Source organism: Lagenorhynchus albirostris, chromosome 8 (genome assembly GCF_949774975.1).
Source record: "Lagenorhynchus albirostris chromosome 8, mLagAlb1.1, whole genome shotgun sequence".
Classification (NCBI taxonomy): domain Eukaryota; kingdom Metazoa; phylum Chordata; class Mammalia; order Artiodactyla; family Delphinidae; genus Lagenorhynchus; species Lagenorhynchus albirostris.
In genome coordinates, this window is record NC_083102.1 from 67,159,226 (window position 1) to 67,179,572 (window position 20,347).

General features: G+C 36.3%; 1 protein-coding gene across 6 annotated transcripts in view; it reads right to left on the reverse strand.

Moving 5' to 3' along the window:
* The window catches only part of DGKB (diacylglycerol kinase beta), a 648,769-nt gene that overhangs the window by 524,836 nt on the left and 103,586 nt on the right, over positions 1-20,347 (reverse strand). For all 6 annotated transcript variants that reach the window (XM_060156129.1, XM_060156127.1, XM_060156125.1 and 3 more), the window contains 2 exons: positions 14,371-14,524; positions 259-399 (listed from right to left, as the gene is read on the reverse strand). In XM_060156129.1, coding sequence (XP_060012112.1) covers positions 259-399; positions 14,371-14,524 — 295 coding nt within the window. The remainder of the gene's footprint in view (positions 1-258; positions 400-14,370; positions 14,525-20,347) is intronic.

Below are 20,347 nucleotides of genomic sequence, written 5' to 3' on the forward strand. Positions count from 1 at the left end.
CATCAATTGATAAACATGCTCAAGAAATACTCAGTAATAAATGGACCTTGATCAATAATAACCTAAAATTGATAGATTCTTAGTATCTTTTAATTGTCTGATTTTCAATTGGAGGATTTTTTTATAATTATTAACCAAGGTCACGTTACTTAATAAGAATGTAAACAACCACAGTATATACAATTTTAAGTTTGTCAATATCCAGTCCTATCCCCCCACCCCAACCGTGATAAGTAAACTAAATGAAGAAACACATACACTCCAGTTTATCCTCAGGTCTTCCTCTTTCAAGGAGAGACAGGTAACAGACAATATCCTTCAGGTGGATTACTTCTGGGGAACACGTATTTGCTGGAGAAGTACGGGGAGAGGTGATGGCACCTTTATTCATTCTCAGACCTGGAAAAAAAGATTTGTCTTCATATACTTAAAAATATTCACAGTGCTCTCAAACAAAAGCCAACAAAGGAAATAGAGAGATAATGCCTAGACCATGTAGAGAAACTGTATACTTCTGAGGCGTGAAATAACCAAATTCTCTGGTCTCTAGTATAACAGAGACAGACATTCTATGATTCATTTAAGTAATGGAGAGTCCTTTGGGATTTGGGGACATAGGGACTGCTCTGCCTACTCACTGGATGGTGTTTGGGCCAGAATCCTATCGCCCAGAGTTAGTTGGTAGACAGATTTCAAAGCATGAAGAACTACTTTCCTATTCCACTTTTCTCTGCCTTAGGCAGTGACAGCTGTGAATCAGCTGGGAAGACTGAAAAATGGTCTTTCACAAAAAACTGAAGAAATGTGAGTCTGTCCCAATATGATTATTATATATTGATGGTCAGGAATCATTCATACATAAAAACATGTATTTATGTCAAACGGTTGCCAGCACCGTGAATAAGACATCCTTTTTGCCATCAAGGAATCTGCCCATGAATAAGAGAGAAAGAGAACATAAACAAAAATCTGGATAAACATGACAGATTTAATTAGGTAAGAACATACAACTGTAGTTTGGTTTTAATATGGTCCATACTTTATTTATTACATCCATTCATTGTGCCTATTCCAAGACAAGGGTAGAGAACCTGAATATCTGTTCACAACAGCTGACGACTGCAGAATATCTGATAATTAAATCGAAACTCTTTCACAATAAATAGTTCCATCTTACAGAGAAGTCTCTGAAACCAGATCATATGTATCTGACAAGACCTCACGGTAAACCCCAATTATCCTTTGAGGTCTATTTGGCCATATAAAAGGTATGTGGGTTAGATGACTGATGGGCTGAATGGCTACTTGATTCCTAATTAACCAGGAGTTACTGGAATGCAGGGAATAATCTTAACCAAATACAGTTCTACAAGCCTGTCATTCATCTGGCATTCATCAGCACACCTCCACCTGACCACATCTCTTGCTCTGGTCTATCTCTTTCCATGTATAACTTTGATTGAACACCTGTGATTTCCTTCAGCCATTTCAAGATATCCAGGAGTATAATTTAATGCATGCCGAAAAGCCAGCAGTTAATTAGTTTAGTATTCACAATGTTACTACTAATAAAATGTACCATTTATTGAATGTACACTATGTGGCAGGAACCATGCTGGGCACTTGAACATGTATCATTTCAGTTAATTCTCCCATTAACCCTGTGAGGGGAGATTGCATTAATCCCATTTTACAGATGAGAAACAGGCTTAGGGAGATGAACTGCCCAGCGTTTCATAACTAGCAACTTTATCCTTTTTATTCTACGCTAATAGCTTATAGATTATTTTTGTTCAAGGCCAATAGTAAGGAAAAGTAAGAAAAACAGTTTACATCTTAATCCAGCACAAATAACACACACACACACACACACACACACACACACACACACACACACACTAGTAGGTTTCATAACTGTGCCAATGTTTTCTGTGTTAACCTATTCTCTTCTTTTTTATTCCATTCTTAAAATTCTGTCAAAGACCCCTTAAACTGAATTCATTACCCACCATGGGTCACAATTGACAGTTTGAAAAACAATGCTTTACATCTTTCATTTTTTTACCAAAGTCTCCTTTATTTCAAATACATCTCTATGCTTCACATTGATTCCACTTCTGTTTATAGTTATTGAAAAAGATACATATATATATATACACATATTATAAATGGATTTCCTCCCTTAACAAAAGTGTCACTGTATATCTGATACAAACTAACATAGTCACTTTTATAATCCAAAGGCAGAGAACAGAAGACAATCCTGAGCTTTGAAAAGAAAATACCTGACTAATTCTAACTAATCATCTAAAGCCTAGCCAGCTGCAGAAATAAGCAGTTTCAACTTATGATAAAAGACATTTTGGCACTGATCCTTCACATGACCATAACTTCCAGACTCGGAGAACACAGCCCTTGAATTATGGTTGGATAAACTATGACCTAACCCATCCTGCCTGATGAGCTAATCCTCTCTTCTATGCTCCCCGCTTATGGTACTGAAATGATTTAATCAGCTTGATTTAACTCTTTTATACAAACTCAGCGTAAAACAAGAATAAAAAGCATGTATCATCACATTCATTTGAAAGAATGCCAAAAGGTATACATTTTCACTTATATATATTCACTTATGATCATTTGTATATATAAAATGAAGGTTATGGTATTTCATTATCAATTTTCATAATACTAAACACAAACATTTGGAAAATATGAGTATCATAATTTTCTGTTTGCCTTTCCTGTATGTAATGTACATACTGAATATGAACATTAATGTATAATTTCAACTTAACACTACTTTTGAACAAGAAACATGTTACTATACTAAAATTATTTTGTTTGACAAAATGAGTTGACTATTTGCCATTTTCTGTTCATGAGAGGTTGTAAACAAAAAGTTGTATCATGCACTGAACTGTGTCATAGTTTAACATTTAAAAGAATTTAAAGGTTATTTTAAAAAGAAATTATGGGCATGTATGACAACACACAATGAAAAACGAATCAGTTTTTCCTTAAGTGCAATTTCAGCTAAATTTGAGAGGTAAAACATATACTTTTCGCAATGATTTATAGGGTGCATCAGAGAAAGAAAAATAAAATGTCAATGAGCTTTTCCACAATTACTTTACAACAAAACAATTACAGAGCTGGACCACTAAATCTTGACGTGTTGCGTTGAAAAAGCTCATAGGTTTGTTTCAGCTCCTAACCCCCTACCCTAGATCAGCCCACTTTCTCTTAAGTGGTGAAAATGTTTCCTTATATTTTCACTTAATATTTTGAGAGCAGGCCCTAGGGCCTCAATCTGTCTTCAGAGAGGTTGTTTTTACACCCTATTCTACCCTTTCAAAATTTTTTTTTTCCTGTCCCTAAACTTGGCTATAGCTCTTTCCCAGTATTTACCTCCCTCTAGGAAAGTTCACTTCCCAGAAGAAAAGTCCTTTTCCTTTTAAGCAGTTTGTGCTAAGGCTTATACAGGACACACACGAGACCATGTAACTGGCAAACAGGACATAGCAAGCCTGGTTTCTTGGCTGCAGCTCCTCAATGAAACGAGATGGTAAATGGAATCTTACACTTCTCTTTAGCAGTAATAGCCTCTGAAGAAGAGGTTCAAAAGTCTACTTCCCTTGGGACTTCCCTGGTGGTGCAGTGGTTAAGAAACCATCTGCCAATGCAGGGGACACGGTTCGAGCCCTGGTCCGGGAAGATCCTACATGCCCCAGAGCAACTAAACCCATGTGCCACAACTACTGAGCCTGTGCTCTAGAGCCTGCGAGCCACAACTACTGAGCCCACGTGCTGCCAATACTTAAGTCCATGCATCTAGATCCCATGCTCCGCAACAAGCCACCGCAATGAGAAGCCCGCACACTAGAATGAAGCGTAGCCCCCGCTTGCCACAACTAGAGGAAGCCCCCGCACAGCAACGAAGACCCAACACAGCCATAAATAAATAAATAATAAATAAATAAATAAATAAATAAATAATTTAAAGAAAAGGTCTACTTCCCTTTAACAAAGGCCATTTTAACCCATCCAAGCATCGGTGAAACTCTCTTTAGAACTGGAACTGCACATGAAGCTAGGTAAAACACAATGTGGTTTTTTTTTTTTTTTTTGCCTCAAGTGGTCAATATTTAGCTCAGAAGATCATGTGACTGACATCCAAATTTGCAGGTTCTCTGACTTGCCCAAGGCTATGCTTCTTTAAATATTTCCCCACAAAAGTGACCCATATATACCTATACACATATAATATATATTACAAGGTACAACAAAGTACAAAATAAAGTGAAAAATAGGCAAGGTAATTAGAGCCTATTAGTTTTATTAGGAATAATTATCTTGTACTTCGATGGCATTTTTCTGTTTTTATGATGATTAGATATATGTATATACATATATATATATATAAACATTATTCTCTTCAAAGTTTTAACTACAAAAAGAGTTAGCGTTAGTCAAACTGAATATTGCCTACGATTATCACATTCTTCAAGCACACGATTTTCATTGTATTCCAATACAGACACTCCATTTCTTAAAACAATGACCTAAAAAGTTTTATTCTAATAGATACTTTTAATTCTAGTCTCTAGGTTCAATTGTTAGCAAATCAGTTTTGGGTACATGTTCAATTACTGCCTCTGCTCCAGTTTATTTTATTTTCAAACACTTGCATTCCAGATAATGAAAACGGCAGCGTTATCTCCACTGTTTCCCTTCATCTATTAAAATGAAATATTCAAAACTGTTATTATTACTATGAAATAATGATACGAATTAAAATTCTAAACTTATAAGGCAATAAAACACTCTGGCAATTTGGTTTTTCCATTTTTTTATACTGGTTCAATTTGCAGAAATTTAACAGGCTTATGAAGCAATTTGTCACATAGTGTAGTCATATATCATACTTCCAATATTCATATTAATAGTCATGATGAGTAGCACAGATAACCAAGAATAACAACAGTTACTTCATATTATCACACATTTCATGATTTTTAGACAACCTTCTAACTATGCTTGTCTTAAAATAATATAATTTAAAAAAAAATTTTTTATGCTTACACAAACCTGCAGCAAGATGAGATAGCCTGGGTAAACTAGATTGTGATTCCTCATAAAATGAGGACAGGCAATGGATACAGTCCATGACAAGAGACTAGGGCCAGCAAAATCCCTCTAAGAACATCATATGGGTTTCATCTTTTTGGCCACTGGCAAAAACCTGAAACAAGCAATTATAAGGAACAGGGCTTGAAGCAGGTCTTTGGGGGTGATGTTCTAGGAGCAGAACAAACTCTGCAAAGGAGCAAGGCTCCTGGCTGTGTGCCAACAACACTGACCCTGCAATTCCATTTGTGAGAGAAAACCATTGTAAAGCAATTACACTCCAATAAAGATGTTAAAAAATAAAATTAAAAAAAAAAGGGTGGAAAATCAGAGAGTAAACTACTGATAGTCACATAGCAATCCCAGGAGTTCAGAGTTGAAGACAGGCCATCTAACTCCAAACTTTGAGCTCTTTTCAAAAGCAGTAAAAGGAAGACTTGCTCTATCAGTCCTGTCCAGTAAAATATTCTTCAATGATAGAAACGTTCTATGTACACCTTGTTCAATATAGTAGTATTAACCACATATGGTTGTTGAACACATGAAATGTGGCTGGCATTTGACAGAAGAACTGAATTGTTTTAATTGATTGTTAACTAACTTAAATTTAGATTTCAAAGTTACATTGGGCTGGTGGCAACCATAATGCAGGTGACACACTGTCTACAGGCAGAGAATTGAGAGTTGGTTGAATTACTCTGCTTCGTGACTATACCTAACCATGGGAATTAAGCCACCATATATGAAAAGAAGTCATGCTACCAAAATTTGTATATTTGTCACGTTAAAAAGAAATCCCAATAATACTCCTTAAATTTGACTGTATTCTTTCAGGATGTATGACATCTTAGTGGAAAAAAAAAACTATATTGAACTTGACCTTTATCCTGTGTTTGCAAACTAAAACACAGGAAAATGATCTGTTTAATTAATAATGGTAAAAGTTGGCATTCCTAAGGTACCTAATGCATTACGTTTTTGAGTCCCACAATACCCAGTAAGATACATATATTTCTTATCTCCATTTCGCATTTGAGAAAACAAAGACCAGTTGTGCATCCACAATTCAAAAGGCAGCCTGATGTGGGATTTCATGCTTTAAGTATAATTTTGTGGGGCTAGAGAGAGAAAAATAAAGCAGAAAAATCTGTCTCCTGCCTCTCAATAAATGACCTTTTGTTTTAAGGGTCTGGTTTTCAAGACTCTTGAGAGTGCATACATTATTTCATAAACCTTTGGAAGGAAATTAGAAATCCTAGCCATGGCTGAGAGCTCTAAATTCATCTTCCATTCAGATCAGTCCTTGGGCCATCCACTTAATACACCCACGAAAATACATATTTACCAAATCTTTACCTGCATTTTCTTATGGGAAATGGATTATGAATGATTTTTCTTAACTGTGTTTTTTAATAGGTATACAACTAACATATCCTTTATAAACATAAACCTAAATAAATATTAAGGTCCTTTAATATTAGTCATGTAAAACCAGGTTCCAGGCATTGGAGATAAAGTACTGAACAAAGGAGATGAAAACTCCCATTTTCATAGGGTTTTTCTTCTAGCAGATCAAAGCAAATGCTCAATACCATAGCTCATTTTCTAGCTTGCTACTAAGTATTTTTAGAGCATAACACAAATTAAATAATATTATGATTGATATGAGTCTCTGTAAAGTACTAAATATCTTATTGCCCTCATGAGAATCTCAAAAACTGTAAATAAGTATTTGTTAACATATTATGCAAAAATCTTAAGATAACACTATCATTTAATATGTAATTATTAAGATGCAATTCAAAATACAAAACCCCTTTATTTTGGGTCAATAAATTTAACAGCAAAAATGAACACTTTGAAAACCAAAATTTTACTTAGCATATTCAGACAGAACAATAAAGAAACCTATATAATCAAGTTCAGTATATTCAAACCCATTTAATAATTAAAGAGGAGATTTGGGAGAAACTTTTCTTTTACCGACAGTAATTTTATCATCAATGGGGCCTTGAAGTTACGGAGTTTTCTCTGGTTTCAGGGAAGGATTTTTAGGGCTTTCAGGGTTTCAGGATAAAAAATTTATTGGAGTAAAATAATTTTTAGATTACTACTACTACTAATAATGATTAGAAGTCTGAATTTGGTACTATAGAGGCATAAAAAATGTAATGGCTGACATACATAAATGCTTACTGGCCAATGGATAGAAGTTCTTGTATCTTTATTTCTAGGGCATTTGTATGTAGGTATATAAGCTGCACAGACTATAATTGGTATTATCAATAAAGCATATCAACAGTGATAAAAGCACAAATATATTTGAAATGCCCTACTGTGTGCCAAGAATCTCCGCATCTCATAGTTACATAAGTCTTGTACTCTGTTCAATTTGTGTTTTATGGAACCTGGCCTGCCCTTGTTTGCATGGTGGAAACTGAAGTAGCTTATTAGACACAAAAGGCCTATAAAGCCACTTTACACTACACACACACACACACACACACACACACACATTTTTACTACCCTTAAAACAGTACTGATAAGAGTAATACTTTTTTCTCAGCACAGTTAATGAAGTGTGTTTCCTGGCAAGAACACTCAGTAAGGTCATTTGGCAAAAGAACATTTTCCCAAAGGTTTAAGTACTTCATTTTCATTGCACAATTTTCTGTTCTTAACTTGATTAACTTCCTTATGGACAAAAGGGCATTTGTCCATACCACAATGGACAAAAATGCCATTGTGGTATGACTCTCTGGTTGTACAGACAACATGAAAAGAGCTAAACACCATTACGATATTGTAGCTTCACAGAATTCACTAACCATTGCCACATCAAATGAGCAATGAGAGGGGACCCAAGATAAAGTACCTGAAGTTTTTCAGAGATAGTTTTTATTATTCTCAATCTTAAATATCTTTGGAACTTTTTTTTTTTTTTTTTTTTTTTTTTGCGGTACGCAGGCCTCTCACTGTTGTGGCCTCTCCCGTTGCGGAGCACAAGCTCCGGACGCACAGGCTCAGCAGCCATGGCTCACGGGCCCAGCCACTCCGCGGCATGTGGGATCTTCCCGGACTGGGGCACGAACCCGCATCCCCTGCATCGGCAGGCGGACTCCCAACCACTGCACCACCAGGGAAGCCCTGGAACTTTTTTATATATCTTTAGCCTCATCTGTCTTCATGATAGCTTCCACACCACTGACAGTGGAATTATTTTCTGGCTTACATCCTTTTCATGGCTCTCCAATTTCTTCTGGATAAAATTCAAAACATAGCATGATGGACAACACTCTCTACCATGGGGTCCTGGCTACCCACCTCACCTCTCCTCCAGTCATGTCATCTGTCCCAGCCCAACTGAGTCAAGGCACAGCCCCAGATCTCTCAAGACTCCCCAGAAGTCTACCTTCCTCCACTCTCTGAAGGCAGTCAGGACTCTAATCCTGCCAGGATTGCTCCCCCAACTCTACCTCCAGGCTGTGCCCAATACTTCCAAGGTCATGACTACTATCTACTCTGGGACCATCAAAAATGACCTTATGACCCTCATCCCAGTTTCAGTCAGTCATGAGAAACCTAGGACTTTCAGTCATCCTCAGCCTTGACCTGCACTTTCTATCTGATTCATTTTTGCCAACAGCATTCATTCCATTTGACGTGCCACAAATTTTTATTTTTAGGAGTCTTTCTCTCACCACTAGAATGTATATGACTATGGGAGGGGTAGCTCTGTTTTGCTCACTGATGTACTCCCAGTAATTTGAATAGTACCTGGCACATTGTAAGTGATCAATAAATATTTTTGAATGCATAAATATTGAATGTCTTAAAGTTTGTGCATTGTCCTTTGATGGGACATGATTTTAAGATTTAAACAGAAATTGTATATGTTGCTTTCTCTTCTTGGAACTCCCTTCTAATCCACTCCTTCCCATCCCTCCCACTACCTCTACCTGGATAATTTCAATTTATGATTAAAATCTCAGTCACATGCTCCTGATACATACAGCACAGCACTTGTTTTATTGTAGTAAAACTGACCACCTATCTGTTTTTTTCCCTGACTCTACAGCATCCTCAGCTTTCTTGTGGAATTCCTGGCACATAATGTGTTTTTAAAAATGAATGGTTGGATGCATAAATTAAGGAAATAATAAAATGGTACGACTGGTCAATTCACTACATGATCTGATTTAAACGGTGCTAGGAAAATCTTCTCTTTGTGTGCTATAAAACAACTAATAAGAAATAACAAAAACTCTTACACTGACCTATGGTTAATAAAGGATGTTCCTATTATAAAGTCAATGTTTTGGACACTGGGGAGCCCAACAGGAATATATAGTATGAGTGTCTGAACCAGTTAATAAATCACATCACATTCTCTTCTAATTGCCATATTCTTAGAGAAAGTAATTGTTATTAATAACTGCTGTTAATTGCTATCCTACACAAAACGAAAAACAATTTAGCTGAAGAGGGTTAATTCCAGGAGTTTCTGTGTGACAACTGTCAAAGGTGGGATTTGGAGAGAGGCAGGGATGTCCCAGCTAATCTACAAGAGGCAGATGGTGGGACTTTAACAAGGGTGACAGGGTTGCTTCCCAGCTACACTCTCTAGGTATCCCATCTTACTGATCACTGCATCTATAGCATGGTACACAGCATATGCTCTTGAATTAAAATCAAGCATTAGCTGAGACCTGAAGGAGCTGGGTTTTGCTGTGAAATAAGGGCAGAGGGTACATCATGCAGAAAAGCCCAGAGTCCTGAGTAAGCACAGTAGGTTTTAAGTCACAGCAAACAGTTGGATATGAAAAGAATCTGGGTGCATGGGGCAAGGCGACAGAGAATGAGGACGGTAGGCAGACTCTATAAGCTGCATGGCATTGGCTTAACGCTATGGAACTCAGATTTTATCATCTTCTTAACTGCACTGTCCAGGCCCTGGAGTCTCTGTAAGGTCACTTCAGGAGGGGGTGTCTCCAGAGGTAGGGGGAAGGCAGAGTGACTAGGACTCCCTGTACTCAGACCTCTCCTGCACCACCCTCAAAGCAAAGTAACTCTGCTTTAATCGGCTTTAAATATCAAGGATTTATGTTTACTTGGGAAATAAAGGTTTAAAAAACATTCCACAAGGTGATTGTGAAAGCCTGCACTTGGGAACCCATGAATAATATCATCAGGCTTCTGTGTTAGAAAGAACATTTTCCCGATGGGAGGGCAGGGCCTGGCTGGGAGTCATGCTAACTGATAGTCTAGGACACAAACAATGATGTATCAAACTGACACAGGCAGAATGTTTGAGAAGAAGTTACAACGAGTAATAGCTTTTTGTGATTAACTAAACCTAAGTAGTGAGGCAGTGAAGGGTAGGAAGGGTCCAAGATTTTAGGGTAGGGAAATTGATAAATACTCAGGTTCCTTTCAACCAGAAAGAAGATAGGAATAGAAGCAGAGTTGGGTAGAATATAATTATTTGACTTTCCAATCCACTTAGTTTGACTCCTTATGGAACACTCACTCAGATGAAGGGCTCCATCTGGAATATAGTAATATGCATTCTCTGTGAGCTGAATAAACCGTTTTGGGTTGTGTGGGAAACAATTGAGCATTTTATTTTAGACAGCACCTGTTTTTTTGTATGATGTGAAAAAAAATGGCATCTGTTGAGAGTGAGGGGAAAGATGAATAAACTAAAGGAGGTTTAAAAAGTTTAACCTGATTGATCTAGGAGACAGTATCAAGAATAAATACTTTTCAGAATAGATTTTTTTAAAAGCTGAAGAGGTGTTAAGGCCATGTTAATACTGGGTGTTAGGAATGTGTAGTGACAACAACCTGCATGCATATTTATGAGATTTCTCCCTGGTTATGCTCCGTGTGCAAATAGCAGGGACTGAAATATGGGATCATGACAGTGATCCATGGTTGAGGGTTTGTGAGCCACTTGCGGAAAAAAAAAGGATTCCAAATAATTAAACATTTCTGTAAAGATAATAGTTCAAGTGATAGATTCTAGGGATGAAGTTAAGATCAGAAATTGGTTGTTGGACTAGCAGAGAGGTTTAGGATTAGGGATTTGGGATTTACAATGAAGCAGAAAAGGTTATAAGAAAGCTGGAAAGATGGTATATTGGGGATATATTTAAAAACTAAAAGACCAACATGGGAACAGCAGAATTAATCATCTTATATTTAAATAGGGGATAAGAAGCACTTAACGGAAACAAAATGTTCCAAAACAATACATAATCCACTACATGAAATGCCAGATGGATCATTAGGTTCAACAAAACACAACTACATACACACTCATAACTTTTATACCTATTTATAATTATTTTTAAATGTTTTATTCTATAAAAACTAAATGCTTTACTTTTACCAAATATGTGATCATTGTTCATTAACAAGAATAACATTTTTTTCCTTTAAAAAGTTTGTCTTCTTATTGAGAAACCTTTATTGTTCAATTGAGGTACAGAATCAAGAATGGCTACCATATTCCTGATGGTAATGTGGTAATGAAATACGTGAACTCTCAGAGCAGATAAACAAAGCAGATTATATAGCACCTCTTTATTCAAAATTAATTTGTAATTTTTTTCAACCACAAATACATCTTGCGTAGATAACTTAGATTATTGCAAAGCAAGTTTCTAGGAATAAAAATCTATTTATCTTTCAGTTTCTGAGTCAAGGCTACCCCAGGCCTTGAAAATTTTATTACTGTCCAGGGTTCCTTATTTCCCAGAATAAAAACCACTATCAAAGGTAATTCTGAAAATACACAGGATGAGAAACAGCCCTACAAAGGACACTATGCACCTATGTCTTAAAATGTGGAGGCCACGCTTTGAAAAGGCATCACAGTTTAATTTATTATTGCTGCATGAGGGTTACGCAGCCTATCTTACAATTCCTTTCAAGTAGGTCTATGCAGGATGTGTGATTGTCCCAAAAGAAGTACTATTTGTTATTCCTTATTTTTTTTTCCCATTTTGAAACATGGTTTGATCTCTACTCCTTGTAAATTTGGTATCTTCTACGTAGTACTTACTATGTGCTATCTGAAGAAAAGAGGGTTTGAGGTTTGAATTTCTTATAAAACTACCAAAGTAATTAGATTGTCTCTTTCCTCCAAGTGTGACACAATTAGTTTGAGTCTGTTGACTCAGAGAGACAACATATCAAAAAATGTTCCCCCTTCTTCCTCAAGACAGTATTTGTCTTCTTAAAGAAGACAGTGTTTCCCAAGGACAGTATTGCTTCATGTAAATTTAAATAAGGGACAACTTTGTTATTTCTAAGGAATATGCAATCCATTTATAGCATGAAATGGAGAACACAGAAGTTTTCATTTCTAGATCCAAGTAAAAACCTGTCTCATATAAAAATTTTCAGCCCAGAACACTTGTAAGCTCTGAAACCACACTTTAGGACAAACTAAACGGAACTCATTCAGAGAAAACAGCAAGTGTGGGGAGTCCTCTCAGTTCATGGTATAAGGGGAATCATTCCAGGAACAAAAAATATTTGATGGGTAGTTAAAGGTTATAAGCATATTAATTGCTCTATATTTTGAAGGGATCATCTGTTTTAAAAAGCTTGGATCAACATGTGATTGCTCGAGGAAAAATATTTTACTCCATTAACAGAAAGGGAAGCAGCACAACATAAGGCTTAATAGTGTGGACTCTTCATCAGATTGCCCAAGTTTTGTTTCTGGCTCAATCACCTATTTCTTAATTATATGTTTTAAGCTTTTTATTTATTAGAGTGCTAATTAGTAAAATTCTCCTCACCTCTTTACCCACACTTCGATATCCTATGTTGTGACGCTAGGACGGGAAGTCTCGACCAGAGGCTCCCACGGGATACTTAATCCCCTCTCAGGGGATCTGTAAGGTCAAAATGCTATCAGTGATGACTCTGAGATATCATTTGCTTTTTTCACTCTCAGTCTCTCATGGGTGTACAGTGGACTTTTCAAGGGGCTACCTGACATGATATGGCAACACAGCAGCGGATGTGGTTATAATTTTCAAGAGCCTAAAAGAGTCCTGAGATCAAAGAGTTTTGGAAACACTGCTGTAGACTATATTTCTCCATTGCCAGATAGAAACCTGTTGGGCTCACAGGGGGCACTAGAGAGACAAGAGAAGGGAGGAGGGAGAAGGGACAAGTTCCTGCTGGTCTACCTGCACTTATCTGTTAGATCTCTCCAGCATCTCACCGTCCCAGCATCTGGTGCCAGTAGCAAGGCGCTCTAGTCTCGTGGCAGCTTACTGCCACACCAAGAAGGCGCAGTGAGCTCCCGCATTCAGTCCTGCACAGACCATGGTGATGCTGTAAGAGGTCTGACTTCCAGGGCTGCACACTCCTCCCTGAGCTCCTGAGCTATCAGAGCCAATCAGGAAGGATCCCCTCCACAGCAGTCTGACAGTGAGACCTGCCAGGCAACACCCACCCCCCAACTCTGCCTCCCAGCTCCTAGAGGTCCTCCTTCCAAGCTTCTGGGTTTTGAAGACTCCAACCCAGGGGAGGCATCTGCTTCCTGTGGTTCTACCTCTGTGTCTCAGTGCTCATCTTCACTTTTTCAACTCTCCAACACTGTTTAACCAGTTTCCTGTTGCACATTTTCTAAAGTAATATAGTGAGATTTCTATTTTCCTGACTGTGTGGAGAGTGATACAATTAGTGACAGGTAGTAATGCATTAGGCATCTCTAAAAAGCTACACCTAATGAGAGAACCAACCATCTCTATGGTGACAAACTGAATTAAGTATCTAAGAGAAAAATCTAAACTCTGTTCTGAGTTTACAAATCTAAAAATGTGAAAGTATATTGGTAATTTGAACAAATGATATTAAATACTATGTTTTTACATAACTTCCTTGTGACTACATATATATTTTTATATATATATATATACACGCATATATATATATTCCAGTCATTTAAAAGAGCACTTTCCTATATTTGATGGAAGTATCTCTTAAAATTATTACCTAAACATAGACTTCTAAGACACTGAAATGACAAGTGATGAATAATGATAAAGTATATTTTCTCTAATGTTTAGTTGCACAGTCTCAGTATGAAAGGATAAATCCTGCAATAAAGGTAATTTTTAAACAAATCATCTCAGCTTACAGAGAACTTACAATGATTTTTCCCTTTCAGGTTTTTGCATTACATACATTTTTAAAGTAAATAATTAAACTTACCACCCGAGAGGAGAGCAGGCTTACTTTTTACCATTGGACTAGAATGAGGAAACTTGTTGCTAAATGACATGAAAAGGTGTGTTGTGAAATCATCAGGAAGCTCGGCTTCCAGGAATGTCTTCATAAATAGCTTGAAACCTTCAAAATCTATTGTCTGGAAAAAAAATTCAAACATATATTTTAAGACTCAGCCAATGTTAAGATTCTGTGCTATGCTCAAAATCATTAGTAGGAGACATGACCTCAAACATTCTTAAATCCAAGTCTACAAAAGGAAGGTAACTATTTGAGAAGTAAATCCGGCAGTCAGTCCTAGGTTGACACTGGTTAGTAGATTTGTATGTCTTACCTGAAATAATGGAGCAGGAAAACCAGGAGCTTTTCACTCAGACATCTCTATTTCCACAGTATCTATGTGGCCTTAACATTTTTACTCTTTGAAACTTAATTTCCTCCTCTGTAAATTGAGTGTAATATCCCCAATCCCGTAAAGTTGTTATGATGATTAAATCAGACAATTATGTGAAGATGCCAATGGAGAGTCATGAATACTCAGAAAGAAAGGTATTTCTCTCATCTCCCTTCTTTGTCTGAACATTGTTTTCGACAATTGGAGAAAGTGGTTGACATGAAAGTTTCACCCTAACACCAAGACGAATGGATATAAAATTCTAAAGTGAAATTCTAAATCTTCCTATGCAGATTTTCAAAGAAATCTACTTCACGATCCATGCTTACTCTTACTCATTGCAGGACTATAAAAGCGTAGACATTTACATGCAAAGAACCATTGCTACTTTGGGAATCTCCATGTCCACGTGGGGAAATGGTGATGGGAGCCATTTCTATCCTCAAGTTAATGAGAGGATTTCACAGGAGCTACTAGGAGAGCTTGCTTTCTCCAAGTAAATGAGGACAGTGGGCCAGGATCTGACTCCTGCCTGGGAAACTGAGGACAAGGCTACAGGTACTTGGGACAAAGACAAGAAAATGGTATTGTACTGGGCTTGGCCAACCCTCCTTGTGACTGCAGGGACAATAATGCATAAACGTTGCCTAGGAAATAGCTGTAGACCTCATGGAAGAGAAGGCCCCTGGAGCTGTGCTGGATACTATCCAGTAGGCCATTTGAAGGGACTAGGAAACCTACAGAGAAGAAACTGAGATAAAGCCACATCTGTCCAGATCAAGAGACTGCAAGCGCTATAGGCTTCATAGGAAGCCCCTGAAGGGCACTTTTTTTATTACCCAGTTTAACGTAACTGACATGAAACTAAAAATAAGGAAAAAATAAAACTTGGCAGATTAATGCTCCTAAATTTTTACAGAATCCTGGCAGAGGAGAATAAAATTAATTCCATAAACTGATATTTTGGATACAAAAAGTCTATTTTTCCTATGTAAAAATATTGGGATAAGGTGGTAGAGAACAACTAATTTTATTATTGTACTGTTTTGAATAAACCTAAAAGGGAATCAGACATACAGGGGTATCATTAGGAGAAAGTAAATTTTTGCAGATTAGATCGCATGCCCTTTAAGTATATGTACTGTGTATGCTTCTGTACCTAACATAACCTCAAGCTAATACAAAACAAAACCAAAAACGTCACTTTACTTATTAATGGTTCCAAGACTCTGTCTACAACTTAATCTGACATTTTTGGTTAAACTTAACTTAGTCTTGTTTTGCTTATTAATTCTCAGAAGGGCACTTCAGATGTTTATATTGGTGGCGGTGAAAAGACTTCATTTCCTTCCATATTTAATGAATCACCTCCACCACAGAATATTGTAAATTCTACTAGAGGACTGAACCACAAAACTAAAAACTGTGAATAATATGAATATATAAAGAATAGCATCAATTAGCAGAAGTACTTTCAAAAAGCAAATTGCCACAATGAATGAAGCCAAGGTTTCAAAATACACAAATGAGGCCAGAAGCCAGACTAGTATATCCAAATAAGTTGCCTTGAGCTGGGCACCTATTCTTACTAATAGGATTCCTCAGGATGGCGTATCAAAAGAGAAGTAATCCACACTCAGCTGGATGAGTGACCAACACTTGTCAATAATCTTCAACATGTAAGAAGGTCCATGGGGAACGCAGGAGTTAATGCTATATGCCAAGTTATTGGAAATTTATATGGTAAACATTCACAAGCATTGTGATTAAAATCAAAGTTACTTATAGTTGCTTTTCTTCCTGTACCCTTTTGTAGTCAGCACTGTGTTTGGAAACATAACAGATGACAGAGCATGGTTTTGAAGTCAGACTACCTAGATCAACTCTCAGATCCAACACTTTCCAACTGTGTGACAGTGGGCAATTTATTAAGTTCTCTGTGCCTCAAATTCTTCATCTATAATACCAACCTCTTGATTTGTTAGGAAGAATTCCAAAGGGTATTTGACGAATGGGCCTTAAAACCATATTAACTTAAATGTTTCCATTTGCATTTAACAAATCATTACATGGTTCATTGTTTTTTGGTGGGTGTTTTTTAAAATTGTCGTTTTTTACTTGTTTTTCACTTTTTTTTGCTTTGCTTTTTGAGAAACCAGGTAATAAAATGTGAACAAAGACTATAATTGCTGAAATTTTTTTCTCTGAATCTTCCTTTATAATAAGATTATATTTTAAAACAATTATTTCAAGCCAAGGGTTTGATGTGGGAGCAGGAAAACAACAACAACTAACCAAACAACCAACAAAAACAAAAACAAGGACTCCAGAATAAAACGATTTTGTTTCATATTCCAATACCTCCACTCACCACCTGAGTGATTTGGGGCAAGAAACATATTTTCTCTTTTTAAGGAAAAATCTGCCACATCCCAAGCGTGATAACCCACATAGGACCTCCTTGAAATTGGTGCTTGTGATTTCATGATGAAAACCAGAAAAATAGACAACCAAAAGGAAGAAGTGAACTTAATGCATGACATCCCTCTTAATAAGGAATACATTTCTCCTTGGTCCTACTTTTTTCAGATCTCAGGAAAACTTTCAGAATTTTCTCCAGTGTTGTAGCTCTCCCTTGCTCAGCAGTCAAAAAATAGCTTAGTTTTATTATCTGACATCACTACACCTTAATTTCCTCCATATAAGATCAACTGTTCAGCATTGCTGCCTAAACGTAATAATAAATTGACGTAAAGCACTTAACGCACCCTTGGACACATAGGATGTAAAAGAAATAAAATAGTAAAAGAAAAAAAGGAATAAGTAAAAAGAAGCACTTGTTTGAGGTTAGATGGGTTTTTTCATTATCTTAATTTGCCCACCTCTTTATTGGTCCAAGAAACTAGAATTTCATTGCATTTTTCCAAATCTAACCCTCTGTTTTTGGGGCCTTAGATATTTTGCTGTAATTTTTCTGTGTCAGGCAACATTGGCAAATTACTGCCTTCAGAAAGCAAGCCTTTAAAAATAGATTATCTTACTTTAAAAAAATAAAAACTTATCATAGACATAAGAATAGAATAAAGATTTCCCTAGTTCTTAAATGATTTCCATGAGATGATGTCATCCTATTCATGACTGAAGTTTTACTGATGATGTCAACTTTTTCCTCCAACTTCTTTACATTATTGGTGGCAGCAAACTTCCTTTCTCTTACATTTCCTGTCATTACACACAGCTTAAAATGCTGCAAACCCCAAACTTCTTCAGAGCCAAAAGGCAGCTGCTTCAGTGTTTCAGATTCACTGAGGAATTAATCTTCAATGCCATTCCTGGTTAACCCATTTTTTTCTTATTAGCAAAAGATTTTCCAATCCTTTCTAAAATTCTATGCTGTCCAAAGTACCAAACATTTCTGTAAGTGGATAATGTCCTCAATCTATACATTTTCCTTATCTCATGATTTAGCAGAATATCTTGAAATTTAAGTATCTTATTTTCTACTGCTATCATCTAGCAGCATTAGCATTGGTTTTTGAAGACTGTGACCTTTAAATAGAATGAGATCATTTATATGCATAGCAATCGAAACACTAATGAAAAAAGTAGGGTCAGGCAATTGAATGAGTGTTCAAAAATCGAACTGGCTGTAAGCTCAAAGACAGATACATCAAATGATGTTTAAAATTTTGAAAACTGCTTTTTCATTTTTTTTTCCTGAAGGAACAGGCACAGACTATTTAGGGAGATAACACAGAGAATCTGTAAAGAATACAAACTTGGGAAGCTGCTCAGATGTTGTTGCCAAGTTGGCACAAACCCAAAAACACATTTCTATATGCCTTTCATTACTATATCTGACCATCTGGTTTCTTGGTGTTTAAATCCCTGCTAATACTAAAGAAATAACTCTAGTATTCATCCAAGTAGATTCAAAGTGAATGAAAATAAATGTCGTCATTCTATCATTACTTTAATTTATTTTGGCAGTCTTGGGATGAAGATTTTCTCATATTCAGCAAATGTTCATCATGCATACATCCACTTTGTACTGGGCTCTGTTCTCAGTGGTGTGGTAAAAATGTTACTGATATATGCAAAACTCCTTCCACCAGGAAGCTTATCTTCTAATGAAGGGAATAAGAAAAAATCCAAAATAAACAGGATAAAAGTACCGTGTCTGAAGGTATTAAATGTTGCCTAAAAAAATAAAGAAGGAAAGGTTTATATATGGGGGAGGGGTGTTTACAGTTTTAAATCTGAGGACTAGGAAATGAGAATTGGTTCTTTGAATAAAGATTTAAATGAGATGAGGGAGAGAGCTTCGTACACATTTGGAGAAAGAACATTCCAAATCAAACAGGTGGTGCGAATATCCTGAGGTATTAAGATGGTCCTGTTGTAGAGGATTTGCTGTAGGAGCTAGTGAGGAAAAGCAGGGGTCCCGAGCAGGACTGAGGGAGGACTAGAGAGATAGGATCTTTGGTGGTGTGTGGATGGGGGCTGATCCTGTAACATGTACTAGACAGTCAATAAAGCATTATGGTTTTAAGGTAGAGAGGAACAGTTACTGGAGGGATTGCAGCAGGAGATCACATGGTCTAACACATTTTAACAGGATCATATGACCATAATAGGATCATAAGACTCTTTTATATAATAGGATCATTTTATATAATAGGATCTTATAACTTTTATATCATACAAAAGATTGTCCAATTTTCACACTTTCTAACAAACTTGTATACACAGCTGATTAATAAGTGATCTTTAAAAGAAAAAAGGAATCGTTGAACTATTATAGATTAAGGTACTAGCTAAAACCATTCACAAAGAAATGACTTTAATTCATTTACCAGCAAGTATGGACTGAGTACCTGCTATGTGTACAATACTGTTGGCTACTGGGCAAAAGAACTCTGATCAAATGAGGTAGGCAGTGACTTAAATTAGAGGCTTTCTTTCACCATTTCCATTTCAATTCTGCTGTTTAATTTATATCATTAACTAATTATATTAAATTGAACATTGATGTAAAGGTCACTGAACCAAAGTATATAAATTAATATGTAGCATGGCTAACTTCCTGAGATTTCAAATACATATTTTTTTATATTAAAATACTTTCAGAAGAAAACTGTGCACTTTAAATGTCTCATTGTTTATGCTTATTTTGTATTGCAATTTATTGTTCATTACTTCAAATTTCAGAGAGCTCCTTGATAGTCTCCTAAAACTGCCATGGAGAAACTTCTGTTAAAGAGTGAAAGTGAAAGTGTGAATTTCACATTGGATTTTTAAAGCTTAGTTTTGGCAAATGAAATTATTTTTACTTCCTCAGAGGTGCATAATTTATTAGTTGTACTTGTCTTTACCTAAAACTAACATTTATTAAGTCTCAGTAAAGAGAAAATTAGAAACATGTTTTTCAGTAAGACGATAAATGGCAAGAATAACAAACAATGCTACTCCAAGTTATTTTAGTAATTATGAAATACAAATAATGGATTAGAAGAATTTTAAGCAGATTATTTTTATCGTGATTTTCAGTATATCTTGTGATCAAGA